This window comes from Lampris incognitus, chromosome 3 (genome assembly GCF_029633865.1).
Source record: "Lampris incognitus isolate fLamInc1 chromosome 3, fLamInc1.hap2, whole genome shotgun sequence".
NCBI classification, from domain to species: domain Eukaryota; kingdom Metazoa; phylum Chordata; class Actinopteri; order Lampriformes; family Lampridae; genus Lampris; species Lampris incognitus.
The window spans coordinates 33145902-33170518 of NC_079213.1; the positions used below are offsets into that span (position 1 = coordinate 33145902).

The window sequence follows — 24617 nt, forward strand, 5'->3', positions numbered from 1 at the left end:
CAGCCATTCTCCAAGCGTCAGAGGAAAGCATCTCATCGACTCATGATAAGCAAGAGTAATTTATCCAAATTCCAACCACACTCTCTATCTTATCTCCATGGTCATAAATTAGCATTGTTTCAATTCCGCAAGCAACCACATCGTTAAAGTGATCATTTCAACCCCCCTCCCGAATTACCAAACTCGTTTGAATTATTTAGGCAAATACAATATGTGAAAATGATGAACACAATTGTTATATGGGTTTGGAAAATGCCAGACATGCCCGCACTGTGAAAGAACAGAGAGTCAAAACAGTTACACCGTAAATGAATATTACGTGTTTCTTCTACACAATTCTTTCCCCAAATAGGACTCGACTCTTGATTTGATGTTACACCCTGAAGACTTCCATGTGACGCAGAAGTCCTCTGTGAAGCCGTCTATTGTTGGCGTAGTTAAGACAAGGCTATACTCTGTGACCATCCACCTTCTGGAGGCTTTTTGGATTTGCTGATTTTAGTGGCTACTGTCTGGTAGAACTTTCCAGCCGTACTGGGCAATATGGAAAATGTCCTTTTCAAGATAAACACGAGAAATGTTATGCATCACTGAAATATATCATACTATCCTCTTATTTATGCAAAAACACCATGTGAGGTTCATCACACTGAACTGTTTGGTAATGTAAAGTATCACATCGAATCAAAACTAGTTTTCAGATAATACTCCCTCAAATATTTCAGACCTCATTTTGTGAACAAGTTCAGATTTTACTTTCTCATTATCATTCATTCATTCATTCGTTCATCTTCAGCTGCTTCTCTGGGGTCGGGTTGCGGTGGCAGCAAGCTAAGTAGGGCACTCCAGATGTCCCTCTCCCCACCAATGCCCTCCAGCTCCTCCTGGAGGATCCCAAGGTATTTCCCACACCATATTGGACATGTAGTCCCTCCAGTGAGTTCTGGGTCTACCCCGGGGCCTCCTCCCAGTTGGACATGCCCGGTAAACCTCCAAAGGAAGGCGCCCAGGAGGCATCCTAATCAGATGCCCGAACCACCTCAACTGGCTCCTTTCGACACGAAGGAGCAGCGACTCTACTCCAAGTTCCCCACCCTATCTCTAAGGCTGAGCCCAGACACCCTTATTATCACTTATTTAAACCTAAATATTATGCATCACTACTACTACTACTTTCGGCTGCTCCCGTTAGGGGTCGCCACAGCGGATCATTCGTTTCCATTTCTTAAATATTATGCATCACGATACGACAATATCTGAATTTCATCTCAGTGCAATACCAATGAAACCCAGGTTCAACGATGGTTTTATGTTTGGCAAGTGGGGTAAAAGACGATGGAGCGGCACTGCCGTTTCAAACAGATCTCTGCAATAGCTCTCAAACACCACCGCAATTCACCAACACCACCAGTAAGCTAGAGAAACCACTACAATCTCCAACAACTTGAACCAGGATGCATCTATCTATATGCCTAGCCTGCTGTCATGTTCAGAGCATTGTGGAATTAGACGGGTGGTGAAAAGAAATTACTCCACCTTCAAAACTAACGTGGTGTTTTTACATCAAACCTGAAAGACTTGATAGTACGCCCTTGCATGGCAGTCTGACCAGGAAGACTGAAAGGAGAGATGGGAGGGATATGCAACTCTTACTGATGAGAACCAGGCAATTGGTTAAGAAGTACGTGTGTGCACGTGCGCGTGCGCGCGCACACACACACACACACACACACACAAAGCAACCTTAGTGCACTGCAACTGAGAACAGTTTACATTGTTGTGTGGAATTCCATGTCAACAAACCCCAAGGAAAGAAAGTGAAGGAGTGTGTGTGTGTGTGTGTGTGTGTGTGTGTGTGTGTGTGTGTGTGTACGCAGAGGAATGAGGAGAGGGGGTACAGCCAGGGAATTAAAACAAAGAGACCACTCTGCTCTCAGGCCATCTGACACTATTAACCTTCTCTCCTCCTTTCATCTCTCTCTCTCTCTCTCTCTCTCTCTCTCTCTCTCTCTCTCTCTCTCTCTCTCTCTCTCTCTCTCTCTCTCTCTCTCTCTCTCTCTCTCTCTCTCTCTCTCTCTCTCTCCCCGTCTGTCCGCCGTCCTCTCTCTCTCTTTCTCTCTCTCTCTCTCTCTCACCCCATCCGTCCGTCCGTCCGTCTCTCTCTCTCTCTCTCTCTCTCTCTCTCTCTCTCTCTCTCTCTCTCTCTCTCTCTCTCTCTCTCTCTCTCCCCGTCTGTCCGCCGTCCTCTCTCTCTCTCACCCCGTCCGTCCATCCATCCATCTCTCTCTCTCTCGCTCTCTCTCCCCGTCCGTCCGTCCATCCGTCTCTCTCTCGCTCCCTCTCATACAGACAGTACAGTCTTGTTAGCCTTCCCGTACATGGGCACACGCGGGTACACACCTTGAACAACTCTCCTATTCAGGCCTTACTAAATATAGAAGATTTACAGAATTTAGAAGAAGTTTGTTTTCATCCGTGCCACAACCTGGCCTTTCTCAGCCACGCGGCTACCTCCCGGCTACAGATATAAAGGTGCAGACAACGAGCCGCTCATCCAAATGCCTCTCGTCTCCCCTTAATTATGCAGCCGCTATTGAGGTACCCCTGGGCAAGGCGTTGACGAGCCAACTACTTTGGCCTACAATGGTGCAAGCACTTAACGTCTGCTGCGCCTTCGTCCTCTTCACTAGCCAAACACAAAGTGCTGAAGAACATGTCGGGACAGTACCCGGCACCCGGGCAACGCACTGACAAAACCTCCGAGAAGTTCTGAGCAGACGTAAAACTCACAACTCCACGATAGCACTTCCAGCCGCACACAATTACAATTTTGTTCAGACGATTGTGATCAGTATGTGTTCTTCATATTTCACCAGCCCCGGGTGCTTCACCAGCACAAGTCATTGCCTGTCTGTGCGTCACCTGGTGGAGGCAAATACCAAAAATGTTGCGTGTGTGTCTAGCTCAGGCTCGGCATGGCAACACTGTCCGATTCCCATCCTGTGAGACAACTGGATTTTCTGTTCTGCCACCCCCAGATGCCCCCCCCAACACACACACACGCACCCTCCCTTGAACCGAAGCTCTGACCCAAGGGCCATATGGGTAGAACAAATTGGTACTTGACGTTGCATAACTTGAGACTCAAGTCCATCTTTAAGCAGAGGGGCTGCCTCTTACTGCAAGGAGACCACATGTGTGTGTGTGTGTGTAGCCTGTTGAATAAGCTGCAGCCTTTATGGGAACTTGTATAGGTTAGCCCTAATATAGTTCAATATGAAACTCACACATGGGCGATTTGCAGTTTGCATGGTTCCGCAATGTGGTTCATGCAACACCTGCCTGGCAACACTTTAAATGAGAGTTTCACAAATGTGCACAGGCAGAAGGAGAACTACACCGTTTCACAAATATGTGAAGATTAACAAGACGACTTGAAAGCAAACTTCATAAAATGCAACACATGTCAAACCTGTCCTATCGTATAACTAGAAGTAATACTTTCAGTTAATTATATTTTCAGGTATAACAACCTCAAGTAATACTCTCCAAGCTGTGTTTGCACTGGACCTGTGTAAAATATATTACTATACTATCGGTAACTTGATGACACTAGATACTGGTTATCGTGATGTAACTGTAAAATGTTGTCGTTCCCTGGCCTTCCTTTGCAGTGGCTGCTGCCCCTGATCTCTGGAACAGCTTACCAGTACACATAAGATCTGCTCAGACCCTACAGACTTTTAAAGACCTACCCTCGAGACTTTTAAAGACCTACCTCTTCTCATTGGCATTCAATTCAAGTTGAGCTTGACACTGTGATTTTATTGTGCAAATGTACTTTTACTCTTATGTTTTATTGTTTACATTTCATATTCTTTATTTTATTATGTCTTCTTTACATATATTTTTATATGTGTCACTTATGTTATATTGTATTTTAAGCTTGTACAGCCCTTTGGCTCAACTGTGGTCGTTTTAAATGTGCTATATAAATAGACTTGACCTGACTCCTGCATTACAGTAGAGTACTTTCCTCCACTTATTCGACTGTTTCAGCTGAGCCAAACGAATGTCTACCCGCTTGCCTGCTCATCACATCCAGACCAGCTCGAAAAAGTGGGTGCAAATATCTGGTGAAACCACCAACAGCCATCCCCTAAATATCCCATTATCCAAGTATTCAGCCAAAACAGGGATATTTGGTTTTATAATGTATTATTTTAGGCCACGGTGCAAAGCTAAATAACAGAGATATGAGGTGTGCTGATCATCCTGAGAGTAGGTTCAATACAGTGAGAGGAAACACAACTTTAAAGACTAGGAGTTTTAAAAGAAAGTGTCCTTTAATGGATTCTGGTTATGCCTTCACACACCAACGCCAATGCCTGCTCTGGAAATAACGAATCCTTTCGGGGTTTAAGTCGTTTCCGTGTTGCTCTGGAAAACCCTTTTGGGTGTTTTTTTGTAATTCAAGCCAGGGTGAAATAATACCTGCAACCTGGACCCCAAGGCTCAGCTAGTATGTGGAGAGCGGGGAGCGCAACTAACCATGACGACGGGGCTGTGACTCATCCTCTCCCCAAATCACAGAGTAAACACGCTACCTACCCCCCCACCCCCCTCTGGTTACCTCTGTGCGCCTCGTCAGAGCAAGATAACGGTGATTAGCAGTGCAGAGAAAAACGCGAGTATCATCAGCAAAGAGAACCACCAGGCCTCGGCGCAGCTCCACAACCGAGACCGTCTCGCGTCAAACTGTAGCGGGTCACTTACGGTGCCGTAGAGGACGCTGTCGTTTTCCCCCACCTCCGACAGCTCGCTGAGATTCCGGTCCCAGTGCAGGAACGATTCACTACTGTCCAAGATTTCCATCCTCGTATTATTACTATTATTTTCACGGCTTTTCGGGCCTATTTGTCGATGCTTCGCTTATTATTGTTGTTGATCGGCAGCAACGAAGAAACCGAACAACGTAACGCCCGCGGATGCGGTTGGCAGGACGACAAACCGAGACTTGTTTCGCTCCCAAGTTTCAGGCGATGCCACTTTCGTGTCCCTCGTCTCAGCGAGATGCCACGCGAAAAGTTATCAACAACTTCGGTGACGCAGGCGCGATGGAACCCCCCCGCCGCCGGACTCCCCAAACTCCCGACTTGAGCGTTTAGTGTTATTATAATCTCTGTGTGAAGCTAAAAGAACAAAAAAATCCGGAGCTCCGCTGCGGTGTAGTTTCCTCTCCTTGCTCCGGGCTCCACAGTTTTGATCAGTCCCTTATGTTTTTGCTGTCTTCCCGCAGCGCTCCCTTGGTTCAGACGGCTTGGAATTTCGGGGCGGGGACAGGCGGAGAGGAGGAGAGACGGGGAAAAGTTAGTGAGACAGGATAAGACTGGGGTTGCCAACCGTTCCTTAAAATAAGGAATCGTTCTTTACTACTTATAAACTATATAGATTATATAGATTATATATATATATGCATGTGTGTGTATGTTTGTATAGTGTCAGGCACATTATATTTGTTACTAGAAGAACCCCGCTACAATGTAGCGGTTTGGTTATCCACCCGTCTAAATCCTCGCGCCGCTCCGTCCATCCAGCCCCCGTCCCTGTCCCCTGTTCCTTATTTCCATTTCAAGGAGTTGGCAACCCCGGGATAGACGGACAGACACGTCCAGATGCTGACCTGGCTGGAGGAGACGGGCAGAATGAGGGGGGGGGTAAATTATTCATGCAGCGGCGCACACCGCCCGCGTTCATCTGAGATCAATAATTCATCTGTGTGATTTGAGGTTCGGCTGATTGGAACGAATCCACAAGTGCCCTGCGACCCAAGCCCCCCCCCCCCCGCTCGGATGAGACTGACGAATCAATTAATCATCCCTGCGTCGGAGTCTTGGCTACCGGGCTCTCGCAGCAGCCGTGGGCCAATCAGATGGCCGTGTCCGCTCCGGCCTTTAAAGGAAGCGCAACCAATCACATCGCGTCTGCGCAGTTCCCGCGACCAATCACTTAAGGCCAAGACTACCTCTCGCTCAAGTCAAACCGCCCTCCACAGAGACGAAGCCAATCAACGCCAAGAGATGGACCGCTTCTCCGCAACTTGTCCTATTTACACTAGAAACACAAACAAATCTCAGCAACAATAACGACCCATTTATTATGATTAATCCAATTCTGCTTCTTGCCAAATTCCACATCCACAAATGTAAATTTACAAACAAAGAGCCTAATTTCTTTGCATTTATGAAAGAAATAAAACAATATGTGAAAACGATTTCTTCCTCTCAAAAAAACAACTATCAGCGCAATGGATGTTTGCCACGTCTTTAATGTTTTTAAATGAACTTCCTGTCTTCTGTGTGACGCTGCTCATCGTTGTATTCTATCCATTATTCATCCGATTCTGTTGTCTGCTTTTGTTATAATGAATGTTAACAGTTTGAAATAAAGTTTTATTTAAAAAAAAACAAACAGTAAGAACCAGTAGGGATTTATCCAAGTCTCCCTTTGACCCTGCTGCGAGCTGTCTTTCCAACAGGGAGGAAAACAATGGAAATACTCTGAATGCCTTCAGATTTAGCAAATAAGCGTAGTTTAGAGACGACTTATTCAAACTTTTGCCATAATGACACAAAACAGCTTAAAGACAGGGCAATATAGAAGCCCCGCCCCCTCTTTTATTCTATAGGGGGGAATAAAACATTCAAAATACAACACAAGTATACCAAATCAATAAGGAAATAAAACATTTCACAAACCCATCAAACTCTGCAGAATCAAGGAGGACGAGAATCAAACATTACCACACAGGACAGAACATGGTGAGATAATCTGTGGGCCTTGGCATGGCTTCAGCCTACAGAAATCAAACAAAAAATACACACATACCACACACAGTATACTGTTTAACCAAAATCCAGCATTACCCTCCCTCCTTCCCCAATCACAATAAAAGTGCCCCCCCACAAATCCACCAACGAACTCCTCTTCTCTAACACAACCATACAACATATCAACATCTCCTCCGTTATATTCCTAAAAATATTCCACACCTCAGTTTAAAAGGGCTTAAAAGCAGACACTAAAAAGAACTAAGACCTGAGATGTGGATGAGGGAAAACAATGGGACCTTGAAATCTAAAATACTGTGTGTTACGTAAACCTTACAGTGCACCAGTGGTGTGCTGCCGGCCATCGGGCATACTGGAACTCGGCGGGGCGCCATATCTGTGGGGCCAATGGACCGCCTAGACCGTCTAAACATCCACACAGGCCCTGCGTGTATGTCATGCGGGTTCTGGGACTAGGCTCACTGGCCAATCACAACCCGTCCATCCATCCATCCATTATCCAAACCGCTTGTCCTGCTCTCAGGGTCGCAGGGATGCTGGAGCCTATCCCAGCAGTCACTGGGCAGCAGGCGGGGAGACACCCTGGACAGGCCGCCAGGCCATCACCCAGGGCCCCCCCACACCCCACACACACACACACACACACACACACACACACACACACACACACACACATTCATACCTAGGGGCAATTCAGTACGGCCGATTCACCTGACCTACATGTCTTTGGACTGTGGGAGGAAACCGGAGCCCCCGGAGGAAATCCACGCAGACATGGAGAGAACATGCAAACTCCACACAGAGGACGACCCGGGACGACCCCCAAGTTTGACTACCCCAAGGCTCGAACCCAGGACCTTCTTGCTGTGAGGTGACCGCGCTAACCACTGCGCCACCGTGCCGCCCAATCGCAACCAAGTTAGATAATGCGCGGTAACTGTAATGCAAAAGTAGTGCGCAGCAGTGAGATGGCCAAGGAAAGCTATGGACAAGAAAATGTCAAAAAGTAAAGGAGTGGCCGAAAAAAGTAGTGGAAAAAATGAAGCAGGCATTACAAGCACAGGCTTCCAGTTGTTCCAGCCCAGCCCCCCCTTCACCCACCCCGATTGCACTTGGCCAATTACCCCACTCTTCCGAGCCGTCCCAGTCGCTGCTCCACCCCCTCTGCCGATCCGGGGAGGGCTGCAGACTACCACATGCCTCCTCCGATACACGTGGAATCGCCAGCTGCTTCTTTTCACCTGACAGTGAGGAGTTTCGCCAGGGGAACGTCACGCATGGGAGGAGCACGCTATTCCCCCAGCCCCCCTCCGAACAGACGCCCCGACCGACCAGAGGAGGCGCTAGTGCAGCGACCAGCACACATACCCACATCGGCTTCCCACCAGCAGACACGGCCAATTGTTTCTGTAGGGACGCCCGACCAAGCCGGAGGCAACACGGGGATTCGAACAGGTGATCCCTGTGTTGCTAGGCAACGGAATAGACCGCTACGCTACCCGGACGCCCCAGGCTTCCAACTGTAAACAAGTACAGTACAAAACCGTCCAGACCCATGGAGCACCTGTGCTGCGCATGTAGGTGGAGCAAGGCAGTGTTCAATGAAAAAGGCGGGGGACCAGCAAGTAGTGATTATGTTCCAGGGATTAGTCATATCCTGAAAGTGTCACGAGTAAAACTAGGCAAATTAAATAGCTAGCTAGCTTTGGCATGTCCTCACCTCTGTAACATTATTTGTTGCCCTCCGTGGGTCCATACATTCGCTGTGAGCGCGTCCTACTAAATGTCCCTGTCAGGTCTTTGCGACGCACAGCCCACGGCGGCAATTTAACTGTTTGGACGTCAGCACCCTCTAGTGGTCACAAACGGTATTTAAGAGCAGCAGACTGAAGCGGTAAAATGGATGTTGGCTAGGGTACATGTTCAGTTGTAACTGCTCTAACTTGTGGTTACAAAACGACCCCACTGATAGGCTACTTGTTACTATTCAAGCAATGCTGATGGCGTGTAAGTCTGTACCCACTGAAATATGCCCTGGAATGGTACTTTCCATCACATGTCAACAATAAAAGACTATCATTAACAGCATAGTGAGCTGTCCTTTAATCAAATCACCCTCCCCCCCCAACTGTAAGCGACTGCCTGGCGGCCTGTCCAGGGTGTCTCCCCACCTGTCGCCCGCTCCCCGCGACCCTGAGAGTAGGATAAGCGGCTTGGATAATAGATGGATGTTATCAATCCTCTCTGGCTGTGTTGGAACTGTTTTCCACTGAGAGTTTAATTTATTGCCACCCAGTGGCTGTTTCTGGTATTGCATGTAATTTGGCAATTGCACTTACTGTGTAGCATAGAAGAGTCTCAGACAGGAAGTCCCTCCTCCTCAGCAGAAAAAACAGTGATTTGTTTAGATAGATGAGATAATCCTCAGCCATCGTTTTGTTTCCAGACCTTTGAGTGGCATTATCATTTCACTATACTGATATTCCCGTGTCCTCAGAGTGAGCCTTTCCTGAGTTCTGTTATTCTCCAGTGTCCTCACCGTGAGCCTATTCTGAGTTCTGTTATTCCCGTGTTCTCACAGTGAGCCTATACTGAGTTCTGTTACTCCACAGTGTCCTCACGGTGAGCCTATGCTGGGTTCTGATATTCCCGTGTCCTCACATAGCCCTTTTCCACCAACAGGGAACGGGTTCAGTGTCGGTTCGCAAACCCTTTTTTAACGGTTCAGAGCATTTCGACCAAAAATAAATTGGTTGCAAACCCGAAAAGTTAGCGGCACCAAAAAATAGGTTTTTCAGCGCGAACCGTGACGACATCAATGGGCGCGCGACGTTCCAGAGGAAGAAGAGAGGAGACAGCCTAACTCTAGATAATGAAGAGAAGAAGAGAGGAGACAGCTTGGTAGATAATGAAGAAGAGAGGAGACAGCCTAACGGTAGATAATGAAGAAGAGAAGAAGAGAGGAGACAGCCTAACTCTAGATAATGAAGAAGAGAAGAAGAGAGGAGACAGCTTGGTAGATAATGAAGAAGAGAGGAGACAGCCTAACTGTAGATAATGAAGAAGAGAAGAAGAGAGGAGACAGCCTAACGGTAGATAATGAAGAAGAGGAGAGGAGACAGCCTAACGGTAGATAATCGCGGAATCAGCAGATAACGAGGGTGCGCAGCGGTCAGCTGAGGAAGCTCAGTGTTTGGTTGTTATCTGGGCATCTCCCGAGTTTCAGCAGAAACTAGAGAGTAGCACGACAAAGCGTAAGCTGTATGGCGAATTAGTAGAAGAGATGGCCAAGAATGGGTTCACTCGAACGCAAGAACAAATTATCAACAAGTTAAAAAAACTTCAGAAGGACTACCGAGACGATAAAAGAGTTGTCCAGAAGTGGAGCTGGACGACGTAATAATATGATGCCATATTATTGCTAGCTAGTGCGTTTCAGTGGGATGTAGCTAATGTTTACATCCGGTGTGCAACGCACAGTCCCCCGTTGATGACGTACAACGGTTCCGCTAAAAACTGGTCGAAACGCGGGCCCGCTCGCCACACAACACCAAGGTTCTCAGAATCCTGAACGGAACCGGTGCCTGAACCAAAGCTACTTTGGTCGAAAAGGGCTAACAGTGAGCCTATTCTGACTTCTGTTACTCCCCAGTGTCCTCACAGTGAGCCTATTCTGACTTCTGTTACTCCCCAGTGTCCTCACAGTGAGCCTATTCTGAGTTCTGTTACTCCCCAGTGTTCTCACAGTGAGCCTATTCTGTGTTCTGTTACTCCCCAGTGTCCTCACAGTGAGCCTATACTGAGTTCTCAGTTAGTTATGGGTAATTAGTATACTGGCCTAACCCCGGCTGGTCCCTGCAGATAATTCCACAGCCAAATTTGTTTCCCAGTACACCCCTGGAGGGCCCCAGCATCTTCCACCAAATCAGTGTACCGATGTAAGGCTTTCTTTTCCTATACCCATGCATGGGGCCCATTACAGCTGCTTTAGTCAGAATCTCCTCCATGTGCTACGTAACGTACGTATGTGCAGCACTACTGCAGAAAAGGCTGGTGGGTGCCGTTGGTCAACAAGTCCAGATTTATCCGTTACCTCCCTGATGAGAGACATGTAAAGTAAAATGGAAAGACAAATGAACAAATAATCCCAAACGATAGTGGGGAGAAAAAGTCTTTGCATGATATGTGCACGGCATTGTTCTACGTGTTGTCAAAATCTGTCTTAAATGAAACATCAACCACAAATGTGATCAATAAAGCAGTAAGAACACAATAGTAATCCACCATTAGATAGAAGAAAGCTTTATTTCCAAGAGTATTCAGGAAAAAAATAACCGATCAAAAAACAAAGAAAGAAAACATGCATGACAACTACTTGAGGATCAATCTTTGATGCACAGTTTAACAAGCTTCATCTGGAAATTACAACACACTTGTCAGGACTGAGGAGAAATATGTGTCGCTCAACATTTGCTTCTGTTTTAGGGCATGTTGGATGTCAGAACATTTCACTAATTTGAGCAAGCTCCATTCCCAAACAGGGTTGGATAGACCCCGGGTCTTCTGTAGGAAGTGCAAGTAGTGCAAGACCCGATGGCACTGAACATTCAAAAACAGGATGATGTCGTAGGCTTTGGGACAGCAACAGAAAAACCTGCACGATGAAAAACCACACTGGGTACACTTTGGTGAAGGGGACTGGACGAGTTTCATTATTTAAGGACTGGACGAGTTTCATCACTTAACAGCTGCGTCTTTCAATAAAGAGATGTGTGTATGGCCACTAGTCTGGCATGCTGGGTAAAGCACTCTGATGCCACGGTCTGACCAACTGTGTTTACTTTATCAGCCTTCCACCCACAGGTAGCGCAGACCAAAACTGTGTTTCCTAATACTACACAAAGGTTTCCGTTATTGACAGTCTCACTGTAAGGAGACCATGTAACGTTCATGCTCGTATTCAACAAGTGTCAGGGGAGAACTTGTCAGGCTCACAATCTTTTAAAATGTTGTACTGTGCATCCAATCTAAGGGCTATGATGTGTCCCACAGTGTGAGGCAACATGGATGGGAAGTGTGGCGGCACTTCTTTATATATTTGTCCCACACAGCCCACCATATTACTTGCATCAGTTTCATCCACTGGCCTTCTCATTCAATTCAAAAACATTCACTCTGAAAGCCTCCAAAAACTCCCCACATATCGCTTTAACACCGCTTTTTATGAACCGTTTTTCAACTGTGCCTCATTGGTTTCCAAACATTATCTACATACACAGAACTTTGTAGAGAGTACACAACAAGGGACATATCTAGATAATGGTCCTACAGATACAACATAACCAAAATTTGAAATAACGGGAGGACATTTTTCAGTATGGGATGCCAAACCAGTCCATCCCCTTAAGGTGGGTACAATTCAGTTCTGTCGACTTGCTTGCCTCCTCAGTCCCTTTGTATGAACCTGGGCGAGTAGTTTATTAAAAGAAGTGATCTCCCTGCCTGGGACGTGAAGACGGTAAGAACAGCCCCTCAGACCTTTTCTCGGACGTTGTCACTCAGGAAGATAATGTTGTCTGGAACAGAAGGGAGAAAGGGAGGCAAAACCAGTATGAGATGGGTACCAACACAGAGTGTGCAAGTAAAATTCAGATGTATTCAAAGTCGCATCTATTTATTTCCATGTGTAACCCACATGATTACATGTACCCTGTGACATATGTAAGTTCCACGAGTAGCCTCTAGGAGGCACACGAGCTACAGAGTTTAAACCATACAAACAACCGTCAACAATAGAGAAGAGAAATACGGATATTTAGAAATACGGACAACTTTGACTATGGATACTTGAATTATTGATAGTTGAACTACGGATATTTGAGCTACAGGACATTTGAACTACGACAAAAAAGATCCCTCCCACGAAGCTTCCTTGGTGAGCCGCTAGCCAAAGCTAAAAAGTAAACAGCTTTCTGTGTTCCATGTAATCATAGCCATTTACGTAGGATATCTTGATTTTATCCAAAGACAGATGATCTCCTGTTGAAGGAAGAAGGAAGACTCTTTTCTCTTGTGTTTTGTCCGCTGCTGGAATCCTGACTGGTTTTTTAGTACCCCGAACAACCCCCCTTGCTACACCTTTTGGAACCCTTGGATACCCCCTTTGGATTGCCCCCATCATCGCCCTGGATTTGGATTCATCATCATCGCCTCTACATTAACTTGCCCCTGTGATTGTGGTAGGATCTGGACATTGCACCTTGCACAGATTGGAAGACTGAATCATTCCCCCTTTTCTTTTCTTTATTATTTTCTTTGAGTGCACTCATACTTTATTTTGGATTATTTTCTTTAATTTGTTAGTGTAGAATATGGCTGCATAAGTAATATATTAGAAGGATATAAAATAGAATATAGATAGATATAGACAATAAATAGAATATTAGGAAGAACTTTTAAAAAGGATAATAGAGTAAAATATATATATATATATATATATATCACATCTAATTTAGTATTGCTATTGAAATAACTTTACTCTGAACTGTTGAAATAAATTGGTTTTTTATTGTAAACTATACCCACGAGTGTGTGTGTTGTCTTTGGGGTGAGTACTAGAATCTGGTCTAGAAAAAAACCTACACCAATCTCCACTGAACTTAGACATTAGACTGTAAACTGTCCCTGCGCAAGCATAGGCCCATTCCCCTGTCGTGCAGGTTACACATGCAAGGGAAGAGCATTTTCTCCCTTGTGCCAAGTACTGTGGAAGTGACATTGGTGGGTTTTGCAGATGGGTGTCGGTGCATATGGTTTGTTTTCTGACCTGCGATTATGGTTGTGGCCTGGCGTCTGACTTGGTTCTTGTCCACATACTCTCCATAGTCTAGTTTCCCTTCCACCAGAATTCTGGACCTGAAAAAAAAAAAAAAACAAGCGATAAGATGAGGTTTAGAGTTGAAGACTTGTTTTTATATGAGATCGGACCACTCACCTAGTCATTCTTTATTCAGACAGTTATTTAGACAGAGGGAAAGCAAGCATGAGACCATGAGTGGGGCAGATAGAAAGCTGTGGTAGGATCTGAGCCTATGACGGTTGCATATGTGTCATTCCAACAGGAGGGAACTCAAATGATTTGGATAAGAGAGCTTGCAATGAATGTGCAAGAGCTGACTGGACTTTAATAGGCTTGGTTAGAGTCAGGTCGAACTTCAATTTGACAGCATCTGTGTCAGCTGCAAATTTCAATATGTCGTTAAAGTATGCTGTTTTCAAGTAATCATTTACAGGACGGGGGAAAACACGCGGGTTCAAACTTAACATGCACAAGGTATTGCTTTAAAAAACACGTTAAGACTTTCAGTTCACGTAAGAGGTTGTTTTGGGGGATTCGAAACAAAATGAATACAGTAAATCCTCCCAAAGCATATGTTTCGGGGGCGTCCGGATAGCGTGGCGGTCTATTCCGTTGCCTACCAACACGGGGATCACCAGTTCGAATCCCCGTGTTCGGAATCCTCCAGCTTGGTCGGGCGTTCCCACAGACACAATTGGCCGTGTCTGTGGGTGGGAAGCCGGATGTGGGTGTGTGTCCTGGTCGCTGCACTAGTGCCTCGTCTGGTCTGTTCGGAGGAACTGGGGGGAATAGCGTGATCCTCCCACGCATGATATCCCCCTGGTGAAACTCCTCACTGTCAGGTGAAAAGAAGTGGCTTGCGACTCCATGTGTATTGGAGGAGGCATGTGATTGTCTGCAGCCCTTCCCGGCTTGGCAGAGGGGTCGGAGCAGCAATCGGGACGGCTCGGAAGAGTGGCGTAATTGGCCAGATGCAATTGGGGAGAAAAAAAAAGGGAGGGGGGGGGTTCCAAAAAACAAACAAGAAAAAAAAACCGCAGTTATGTCTCAATTGTGTGTATGAGTCAAAAAGGTGTGTCAGTGGCGCTGGCCATACCCTTTCTTGACGTACTGGTAGGCCACATCCCTCAAACCAGGTTTGAACACTGACACACGGTGCCATGTTGTTTTCTGACTAACATCCCCTGGAAAGGAAACATACAGACAATTCCGTTTGAGCTCAACAGCAAATAACAGGCAATTTAATTAAATTTAACAAACTAAATCTCCCTCCAGCGCCATTTCAGTCTTCAGCAAACAGTCAAAGACAAATGTCATACTGGAGCGTAAATCCCTGTGGAGAACATCCTTCGTGTATTTGAGGGAAACAAACTTTTCAGGAGCATAAGCACACAGAACACTGTGAATTCACATCTGAGATGTGTAAGTATGCTTGGGATCATGCAGTGACTAAAGAACAGGTGTTTTCACAACAATTTCAACTGTTAACACGCAGTTGATTCCAAATTATTAACTATTGTGCTGATAATTAGGGCTAGCTAGTTATGATGATGGATGGATGAATATGTAGGAGTGGCAGCAGGATATGTATGAGGGAAGTGTGACAGTGGTGAGGTGTGTGGTTGGAATGACAGATGGGTTCATGGTGGAGGTGGGATTACATCAAGGATCGGCTCTGAGCCCTTTCTTGTTTGCAATGGTGATGGACAGGTTGATGGACGAGATCAGGCAGGAGTCTCCGTGGACTATGTTTGCGGATGACACTGTGATTTGTAGTGAGAGTAGTGTGCAGGGGTGAGGGAGCTTAGAGAGGTGGAGGTATGCACTGGAGAGAAGAGGAATGAAAGACAGTAGCAGCAAGATGGAATACATATGCGTGAATGAGAGGGAGGACAGGAGAATGGTGAAGATGCAAGGAGTAGAGGTGACGAAGGTGGATGAGTTTAAATACTTGGGGTCAACTGTCCAAAGTAACGGGGAATGTGGAAGAGAGGTGAAGAAGAGAGTGCAGGCAGGGTGGAGTGGGTGGAGAAGAGTGTCAGGAGTGATTTGTGACAGAAGGGTATCAGCAAGAGTTAGAGGGAAGGTTTACAAGATGGTAGTGAGACCAGCTATGTTATATATATGGTTTGGAGACAGTGGCACTGATGAAAAGACAGGAGGTGGAGCTAGAGGTGGCAGAGTTGAAGATGCTAAGATTTTCATTGGGAGTGATGAAGAAGGATACGGGATTAGGAACGAGTATATTAGAGGGACAACTGAAGTTGGACAGTTTGGAGACAAACGAAGAGAGCCAAGATTGAGATGGTTTGCACATGTGTGGAGGAGAGATGCTGGGTATGTTGGGAGAAGGATGCTGAATATGGAGCTGCCAGGGAAGAGGAAAAGAGGAAGGCCAAAGAGGAGGTTTATGGATGTGGTGAGGGAGGACATGCAGGTGGCTGGTGTGACAGAAGAAGATGCAGAAGACAGGAAGAGATGGAAACGGAAGAGCTGCTGTGGCGACCCCTAACGGGAACAGCCGAAAGTAGCAGCAGTAGTAGTAGTAGTAGTTATGATGATGGATCTTGCTGTCCACATGAACTGGAATGAACATTTGGAGGAACTTGTTGATATAAAGTGCATGATGAGGACAATTTAATTCAAAACTGGGATTCCATTCAGCCAAATTGGTTAAAAGTTTAGTCCAGAACAAATTGTCAAAGTCCATGCGTTTATTAATGTCATGGTTGAAACAAGGAGCACTCTTATAGCAAGTTTGCTCAGACTTACCTGGGGTATTTGCCTCTCCTCCTTCCCCGGAGCGCCATATCTCATTGGTCGCTACAGAGAAGATGGTAACGGGGTTACGACCTTCCACTTGTCTCATTACCGGGTCCTGACCCACACGGCCTAACAACTGTACACGGTTTACCGCTGAAAAGAGAAAGACAAACACACACCTGTCATCTTCATATGCATGCCAGTGTTTCCCCACACACAGACTTTACTTGGGCGGGCCGCTTAGGTACATTAATGGCTGCCAAAGTATATTTGGTGAACCATTTTATCATTTTTTTTATCTGTCTGATGAATCATTTTAGCATTTTTTTACCCGTCCAAGAGAACGACATCATCCTCAATTGCTCTACTACTGTGAGAAGGGTCAACGGACAATCTTGAGAGAGAAGTTCTCTGGTATTATGTTAGAAGACATGGAGGATATTTACTGGCACGGACCACATAAAACAACCCCTTTTCTCCTTATGGTGTAATTGTTCTCCAACTTTGGTAGTAGCTTTGCATTCTATGAAAAAAGCAGCAACTATGCCGCATTGGTAGCTACAAGACTCGGTAGAGAATTGAGCAAACGTAACTTGAACATTGCGCAACATGCAGCAAAGTAATCCATCCATCCATGATCCAAACCGCTTATCTTGCTCTCAGGGTCACAGGGATGCTGGAGCCTATCCCAGCAGTCACTGGGTGGCAGGCAGGAGACATCCTGGTCAGGCTGCCAGGCCGTCACAGGGCCGACACACACACACACACACACACACACACACACACACACACACACACAAACATACATTCGCACCTGGGGACAATTTAGTACGGGCCGATTCAGCTGACCTACATGTCTTCGGACTATGGAAGGAAACCGGAGCATCCGGAGGAAACCCACAGACACGGGGAGAACATGCAAACTCCACACAGACGACGACCCGGGACAACCCCCAAGGTTGGACTACCCCGGGGCTCGAACCCAGACCTTGCTGTGAGGTGACCGTGCTAACCACTGTGCCACTGTGCCGCCCTGGCTAAATATAAGAAAGATAATTTATTTTCTCTTTGGGCTATGGCAAAAGAGACAGACTAGCTTCAGGTAAGGTTTGACTGCTAATTTTTCATGCATTTACTCAGCAGGGCACGTGAAGCTCATCTTTCAGCACTACATATATTTTGCATCTAATTTCTGTATAGTTAATTTAAAGTCTGTTTTTCAGGTCAAAACTGACCTGAGAAAGAGAAGGAAAGGGAAGCACCTGGCCGCATGTCTGTGAATATCAATAAATGGACCAGCTCCGGAGGCATATGCACAGGTGTTGAGTGCTTTGAAAAACCTACAAAGACCATATGCTGTGACAAACTGCCATCTTTGTACACGCTAAAGTGCTTTATTCTTATTTTCTAATACTTTGTCTTGCTCTTCCCATGTGGGTAGATGAAGGGAAGGGTTGGGGGGTTGAATCTGTAAAATGCATTATGTGAAATTAATAGAAAAATACAATAAATCAAAATATTGTGTTAAAAGGTGAAACATTATTTTTGCCTGTCACATGTAGACCATTTTTGTGCCAGCAGGTAATGCCGGCCCTTTCCGCCAGCTACCAAACAAGCATATTTCAGAACTGTGGGAAACACTGCTTAGTGCAGTTGCCTCACAGCAAGACGGTCCTGGGTTCGAGCCCCGGGGTAGTCCAACCTTGGGGGTTGTCCCAGGTTGTCCTCTGTGTGGAGTTTGCATGCTCTCCCCGTTTCTGCGTGGGTTTCCTCCGGTTGCTCCGGTTTCCTCCCACAGTCCAAAGACATGTAGGTCAGGTGAATCAGCCGTACTAAATTGTCCCTAGGTATTAATGTGTGTGTGTGTGTGTGTGTGTGTGGGCCCTGTGTGATGGCCTGGCGGCCTGTCCATGGTGTTCTCCGCCTGCCGCCCAATGACTGCTGGGATAGGCTCCAGCATCCCCACGAGCCTGAGAGCAGGATAAGCAGGTCAGATAATGGATGGATGGATGGGAAACACTGCAGGCCATTCATCCTATCCAGTCTGGACATATGACATCATTGGAAATGAAGCAACAAATAACACATTATGTTATCAATGCCCAGGTCTTTCATAACTCTACGTCCCTTCATCTTTTACAAATTGTTTATTCTTGTCTTGGATCAAATATGAGGAGCTGAGTCTTATTTTCACAGATATTGTAAAAAGGCAATAAACGCTCATGGAAATTCTTCTGAAAAACCTATTGGTCATACAACAACCTAATTTAAAGTTAAATTTCTTCAGTTATATGCACAGCCATACATACACGTATGCTCACACACATTAAAGGTACAATCCTTAATTCAAACTTTTTTGTCTTTGTGTTGCACTGCTGTGGGCTGGGGGAAATGATACATTTCCTTTCATGTAGGGTTTTCCCTGCATAGAGAATTACGAGGCGGCCGCCTCCGTCAAATCTCGTACCGCCTGCAGCTCTCAACGGGGGTCTTAATGAAAAACACTTTTCTAACGAGCGCTGCACTCGGTGGATGTCATTTTTAACTGCAATTGCGGCATTTACGCCGTCGCCGATGTGGTGGCGCTGTATCGTAATCAGCACAGTGCACCTGGAAAGACGCTGCCAAAACTGCCAAAGAGGAAAAAAGAGCTGCAATTTTCCAGAAGTTTCCAGTTGTGGAAAGTGTAAATTAAAGCAAATTCTTTATTTTATATTTATGTTCAACTACACTGCAAGAGGGCCCATGTGAACTTTAAATTAAAACAATAGCTTATGTTATATTTGATTTAATTTTAAACAACTTTGCTGTTAATTGTGTAAATTAACACATTAGCATTTATGTTGTATTTAATTTAATGTTGAACAGGGCACCTTTATTTTTAAAAAAAATAAAATATGCTTTAACGTGATAATACGTTGCTTGTAAAAGAAAAGGTGTCTGCTTGAGCCAGTTGAAGGCACGGTACACATGCACGTTTGTGTGCGTGATCAGGATGGTACCACCTCCGCCTTAATTTGAGCCAGGAAAACCCCTGTCATGTACTTGCCTACATGAAATGAAACGACAAATAAATGTTCCTGATTGCTGAAATGCAAACCAAAAGTTCCCAGCGCTACCAAAATAAAAACATAGTATTGGGACCAGCCATCACTCAAAAATGGACTGACAGGTCTCTTAATACAAGGACGAACACTAAACAACAACCAAATAAAAACAGGAGCGGCATGGCTCAGGAACTAGAGCGGGTCATCTAGTGATCGGAAGGTTGCTGGTTCGATCCCCAGCTCCTGCGGAGAGCATGTCAAAGTGTCCTTGAGCAAGACACTGAACCCTTAATTGCTCCTGATGAGCAGGTTGGCACCTTGCATGGCAGCCTCCGCCATCAGTGTGTGAATGTGTGTGTGAACGGGTGAATGTGAGGCATACATGGTAAAGCGCTTTGAGTGGTTGGTAGACCAGAAAAACGCTGTATAAATCGAGTCCATTTACCATTTTAAATATGAGTTTCTGGTGCTGTAAAGGTTTTTTTTTCACATCAGTAATGGCTGTTAAAAATCGCAATAAAACAAGCCCATATTTTCAATTATGATTGGTTGAAAAACACAAAATGCTTATAGTCAATCTAGAACTCAAACTCCTCCATTTGTGTGTAAATATACCTCAACTTCATATGATCAAATATATCAAAGTTTGGGCCCTTAACTTACATCTCTCAAGGACGAGGTTGGGTTCTGTGCTTGTGCTTGTGCTCCTGTGCCTGACCATCTGTCTCAAAATCTTTGAGGGGAAAAAAACAAAGAAGAAGGCTGTACTTCATATATTTAGCTAGAGCACATAATTGCGACACTTTGTTTCCAAATTGTCTTCTCAGAGAACTCAGTCACACTCACCATAATCAAATGCAGTGTGGAATGTCATTTGTGAATATTCATTAAACACACACACACAAATTAAATGAAGCCATAAAAAATGTAAAATGTTATTAATAATACCACTAACCTGTGCTGAAACAGTTCTCAACATCTTGTCTATGCGGGGCAGGTAGGTCTGAGCCAAGCAGTAGGCCAACCTACAGATGCAGTAGTCGAGGGTTTTGAATGAGACAACGAGTAAGGGTGGAAAGTGGTAGTATCTTCAGGAGAAACCAACTGAAGTGCTGCGTCTAAAAACAACACAAATCCAGAAAATTGGCGTCCACAGTGAAACGTGCACTACAAGCAACTGGACAAAGTTGCTTCCAGGCACAGGCAGGCTATTCCGACTTAGCTCTTGAGTTTGGTTCTCAGTATGGATTTTTTTCCTTTTGATATACTTTACGGATCCTCCATTACATTTAACGCATCCTAGCTGCGTAGCTAGGAGCAGTGGGCAGCCGCCATGCAGCATCCGGGGACCAACCCCAGTTCGTCTTGCCATGCCTCGGTCAAGGGCAACGACAGGAGCATTAATACACTTTATCGGATAGTTTTTATGCAACTTCGGTCCTTACACTGAGCATCTGTTGCCCGATCACTAATCTATCACACAGATGCAAAAAGTCCTTGTGAATGACGCAACATCTAAGGCCACCAAGACGCACTTCCTAGCCAGGATTACAATCAGTCCTGGCGATTTCAAACCCAACACTATATCGCCCATAACCGCCACCGACGTATGTGACCGAGTTCAGACAATGTCATCGAAGCCTTGTTAAGGGACGCAATGGCAATGAGGTTGCCGGAGATTCCCGCCATTCTCCAGAGAACTCTGAAATAAACTGTTTTCTCCCCGAGCTTTAGTCTGCGGAATAAACGGTACGGTCATCGGATGGGCGCGTCGAGTCGCGCTAGATGACGGCCATGTAGTATGAAAGAAGACGACGAGATTTGGTGATACTTACTTGTTTCGGGAATAGTGATTCGACTTCGGAAACTCACGCCGCTTCCGGTCCGTCTTCACTTTCGAAAACTCACGCTGCTTCCGGTCCGTCTTCGATTTGAGTCGAAAATTCACAAGTACTGAATCGCAGGTTCCGTTTGGCAGTGGAGTTATAGTGCAACACGGGAAACCGGACAGACAACCCGCTTTCAGGATAAAAACATTTTTATTTGTCTTGAACATAATGAGATGGGAAAAAAGATATTGTTTTCTTTACACAGTTGATTTTATTATTGAGAAAATTCCACATTCACAAAGAAGAGATGGACGGACCCCAAACCAAATTTTGGACATTTTCGTCAAGAACTGCACCATTATGGCACTACGATAAGAGGACATAAAAACAAGAAGGCAATTAGAACTAAATGTGTTTTGGATAAATTTATTATAGACTGACAAAAATTTATTTTTGAAGGAAAGTGTATTATTTTTTCTTTCTTTCTTTCTTTTGACTTCTTCTTTTGTTTTGTGTATGCACCCCTGGCATAAACAGTTTGTGTTGTTCATAATATAACGTACATGTGATTTGTACAACAGAGAGAGGGGGGGTGGTAGCCTAGCCGTTCCCTCCTACCCTGCCCACACTGATTGAGGAACTTTGGTTTGGTTGCGCTCGTTCTTCTTCTTCGTTGCGTATTTTGGCGGATTGCAATAGTGCATATCGCCCCCTAACGTACCGGAATATGTAGAAAAGGCTCTCGTTTACATGAGTCAAAACAAACAAACAAACTATATTCTATTAACCAATCCAGTATCTATTAAAAAATGTATAACCCCTCTCTTATCTTACCTTATCTCCATTTGTTCCCAATATCCCTTCCAAAATCCCACCCTCGTCCGGCCCCTCTCACCCTTTTTGCAACCTCACCCTTCCTTCATTATATTAGTCACAGTGCATTATTCTGTGTTCCGCATTTTCATTCATTCCCTTGCAAATTTACTTTTCCCAATAGAAATAGACTCTTATTTAAACCAGTGTGATCAAACCTTATCCTGGTTAAAACTACCTCCTCTCTTCTACTTCTCCCTTTAAGAAACCGTGCTCTAATTGTCTTTTGTATTTTCTAGTATGCTCTGCCCATAGTGTCCTCATTCCCCTTTTTCTGCTAAAGTTCCCATATTTTCTTTTTGATTAATGCTTTACCTTCCCCTTTTCCAATTATACCCTTGTGGTGGACACGTATTGGGGACAGAATTCAACCCAGGAACTAAGGGTTAAGTCATGGTTGCCCTGGCAGGTTAACGCAGGGTTAAGTTATGGTTGTCCAGCCAGTTTTCTGGGGATTCTTGCCACCTCCGCTCAGTCGAGCTGTGGTTTGGTTGTCTCTCTGATTTACCGTGGATTAAAGAAAGTTGCCTACACGGCTAAAGTGTGAACCTACGGTCTTCTCCGTTCCTTCGGCTCTACACTGGTGACCCCGACGTCGGTTTTCGGATAAGTTTTCTGAAACCACACACATTATGGCTACGAACGCCGTTGCAATGAAACTGCCGGAGTTTTGGGAGTCTTCCGCGGCTACATGGTTCGCGCAGGCTGAGGCACAGTTCGCGCTCAGAGACATAACAGCAGACGAGACCAGGTACTACTACGTAGTGGCAGCGCTGGGGTGCGCTACGGCTTCCAGGATAAGCGGTTTCATAACCAACCCACCGGCCGATGGTAAATACGCCGCACTTAAACATCTCCTCCTTGAAACTTTTGAACTGTCAACAACGGAGAGAGCACGTCGCCTCTTCGCAATTCAGGGCTTGGGAGATGGCAAACCATCGGAGCTAATGAGCAGGATGTTAAACCTACTGGGTCAAGAAAAGCCATGTTTCCTGTTTATGGAGCTGTTTCTGCGCAACATGCCGCCCCACGTCCAGACTGCGCTCGCTAACTCCACCATCACTGATCCCCGTGAGCTGGCAAAGGAGGCTGACCGATTCTTCGTCGCTACACAACGTTCCTCCCATGCCGGGGTGCTGGCTCCTACCTTCACTGGCCCCCCGCCGACATCGCGGGCGTGGCCCGACGGTGGCGCCACAGCGTCAGACCGCTACAAGCCCTCTGGACTCTGTATGTACCACGCTCGATTTGGTGCGAAAGCTAAACGGTGCCGTTCCCCCTGCAACTACAGGCCGACGGGAAACGAGAGGGCCAACACTCAGTAGTGGCCATGAGTGTTGGCGATACGAGCAGGCTACTCTTCATCCTCGACACCATCTCCGGTCGGCGATTTCTTTGTGACACGGGCGCACAGAGAAGCGTGCTCCCTGCTACTGACGTCGACATCATGGGCGGGGAGCGGGGCCCCCAGTTGGCGACGGCTGACGGCAGCCCTATCCACACCTACGGCGTGCGGTCTGTAGAACTGTGTTTTGGTGGACAACGTTTCACGTGGGAGTTCGTCATGGCCAATGTAACGCTTCCCCTCCTCGGAGCTGATTTTTTGTGCGCTTACGGTTTGCTAGTGGACATTCAGAACAGCCGTCTGGTCGATGCCTTAACCTTCTCCTCCTTCGCATGTACGCGGAGGGAAGCGGCCTATGCAGGTCTAGCCAACTCTCTCTCAGAGGCAGACAAGTTCAACCGCCTCCTCGCTGAGTTCCCTGACCTCACCCAGCCTACCTTCTCTGCACCTACCGCTAAGCATGGGGTGGAGCATCACATTGCTACGAAGGGGCCCCCGGTCTACGCCAGAGCCAGGCGTCTCGACCCCGCCAAACTCGCCATTGCCAAGTCTGAGTTTGAGCACCTGGAACGCATGGGGATCATCCGCCGCTCTGACAGCCCGTGGGCGTCCCCACTCCACATCGTCGCTAAGCCTGATGGAGGTTGGCGCCCATGCGGGGACTACCGCCGACTAAATGACGCCACCACGCCCGACCGCTATCCTGTCCCGCATATCCAGGACTTTTCTGCAAACCTGTCTGGCAAATGCGTCTTCTCAAAAGTCGACCTGGTCCGTGGTTATCATCAAGTTCCCGTGCACCCCTCAGACATCCCCAAGACAGCGGTGACTACCCCATTTGGCCTATTTGAATTCCTACGAATGCCATTTGGACTCAAAAACGCGGCCCGGTCCTTTCAGCGGCTGATGGATTCAGTGCTCCGTGGCCTTCCTTTCATCTTTGTCTATTTGGACGACATACTCATCGCCAGCGCCTCCGAGGAAGAACACCTGTCCCATCTTCATGCCCTCTTCACACGCCTCAGCCAGCATGGGCTGATCGTCAACCCG

The 24617-nt window shown here is 46.2% G+C and overlaps 2 protein-coding genes across 4 annotated transcripts in view; both read right to left on the bottom strand.

Annotated features, from left to right (window-relative positions):
- creb3l2 (cAMP responsive element binding protein 3-like 2) overlaps window positions 1-9561 on the bottom strand; it is a 51973-nt gene extending 42412 nt beyond the window's left edge. Inside the window, exon 1 of one of the 2 annotated variants that reach the window (XM_056277229.1) lies at window positions 9191-9561. In XM_056277229.1, the coding sequence (XP_056133204.1) occupies window positions 9191-9283 (93 nt within the window). In that variant the 5' untranslated portion in view covers window positions 9284-9561. Of the gene's footprint in view, window positions 1-4776; window positions 5308-9190 lie in introns of those variants that run through there. The other variant, XM_056277228.1, reaches the window with a different exon arrangement.
- A 1576-nt stretch (window positions 9562-11137) lies between these two features.
- Window positions 11138-21413, bottom strand: ssbp1 (single-stranded DNA binding protein 1). 2 transcript variants are annotated; one of them, XM_056276992.1, is made up of 7 exons: window positions 21356-21413; window positions 20476-20638; window positions 20184-20253; window positions 16483-16626; window positions 14807-14894; window positions 13678-13766; window positions 11138-12427 (listed from the first exon to the last, which is right to left on the bottom strand). In XM_056276992.1, exons 2-7 carry the CDS (start codon window positions 20497-20499, stop codon window positions 12384-12386), a joined length of 459 nt encoding a protein of 152 aa, XP_056132967.1. In that variant the 5' UTR covers window positions 20500-20638; window positions 21356-21413; the 3' UTR covers window positions 11138-12383. The 2 variants fall into 2 exon arrangements, with proteins under 2 accessions (XP_056132967.1, XP_056132968.1); XM_056276993.1 differs by having other exon boundaries at window positions 20476-20545; window positions 21356-21401.
- Window positions 21414-24617: the final 3204 nt, after the last annotated feature.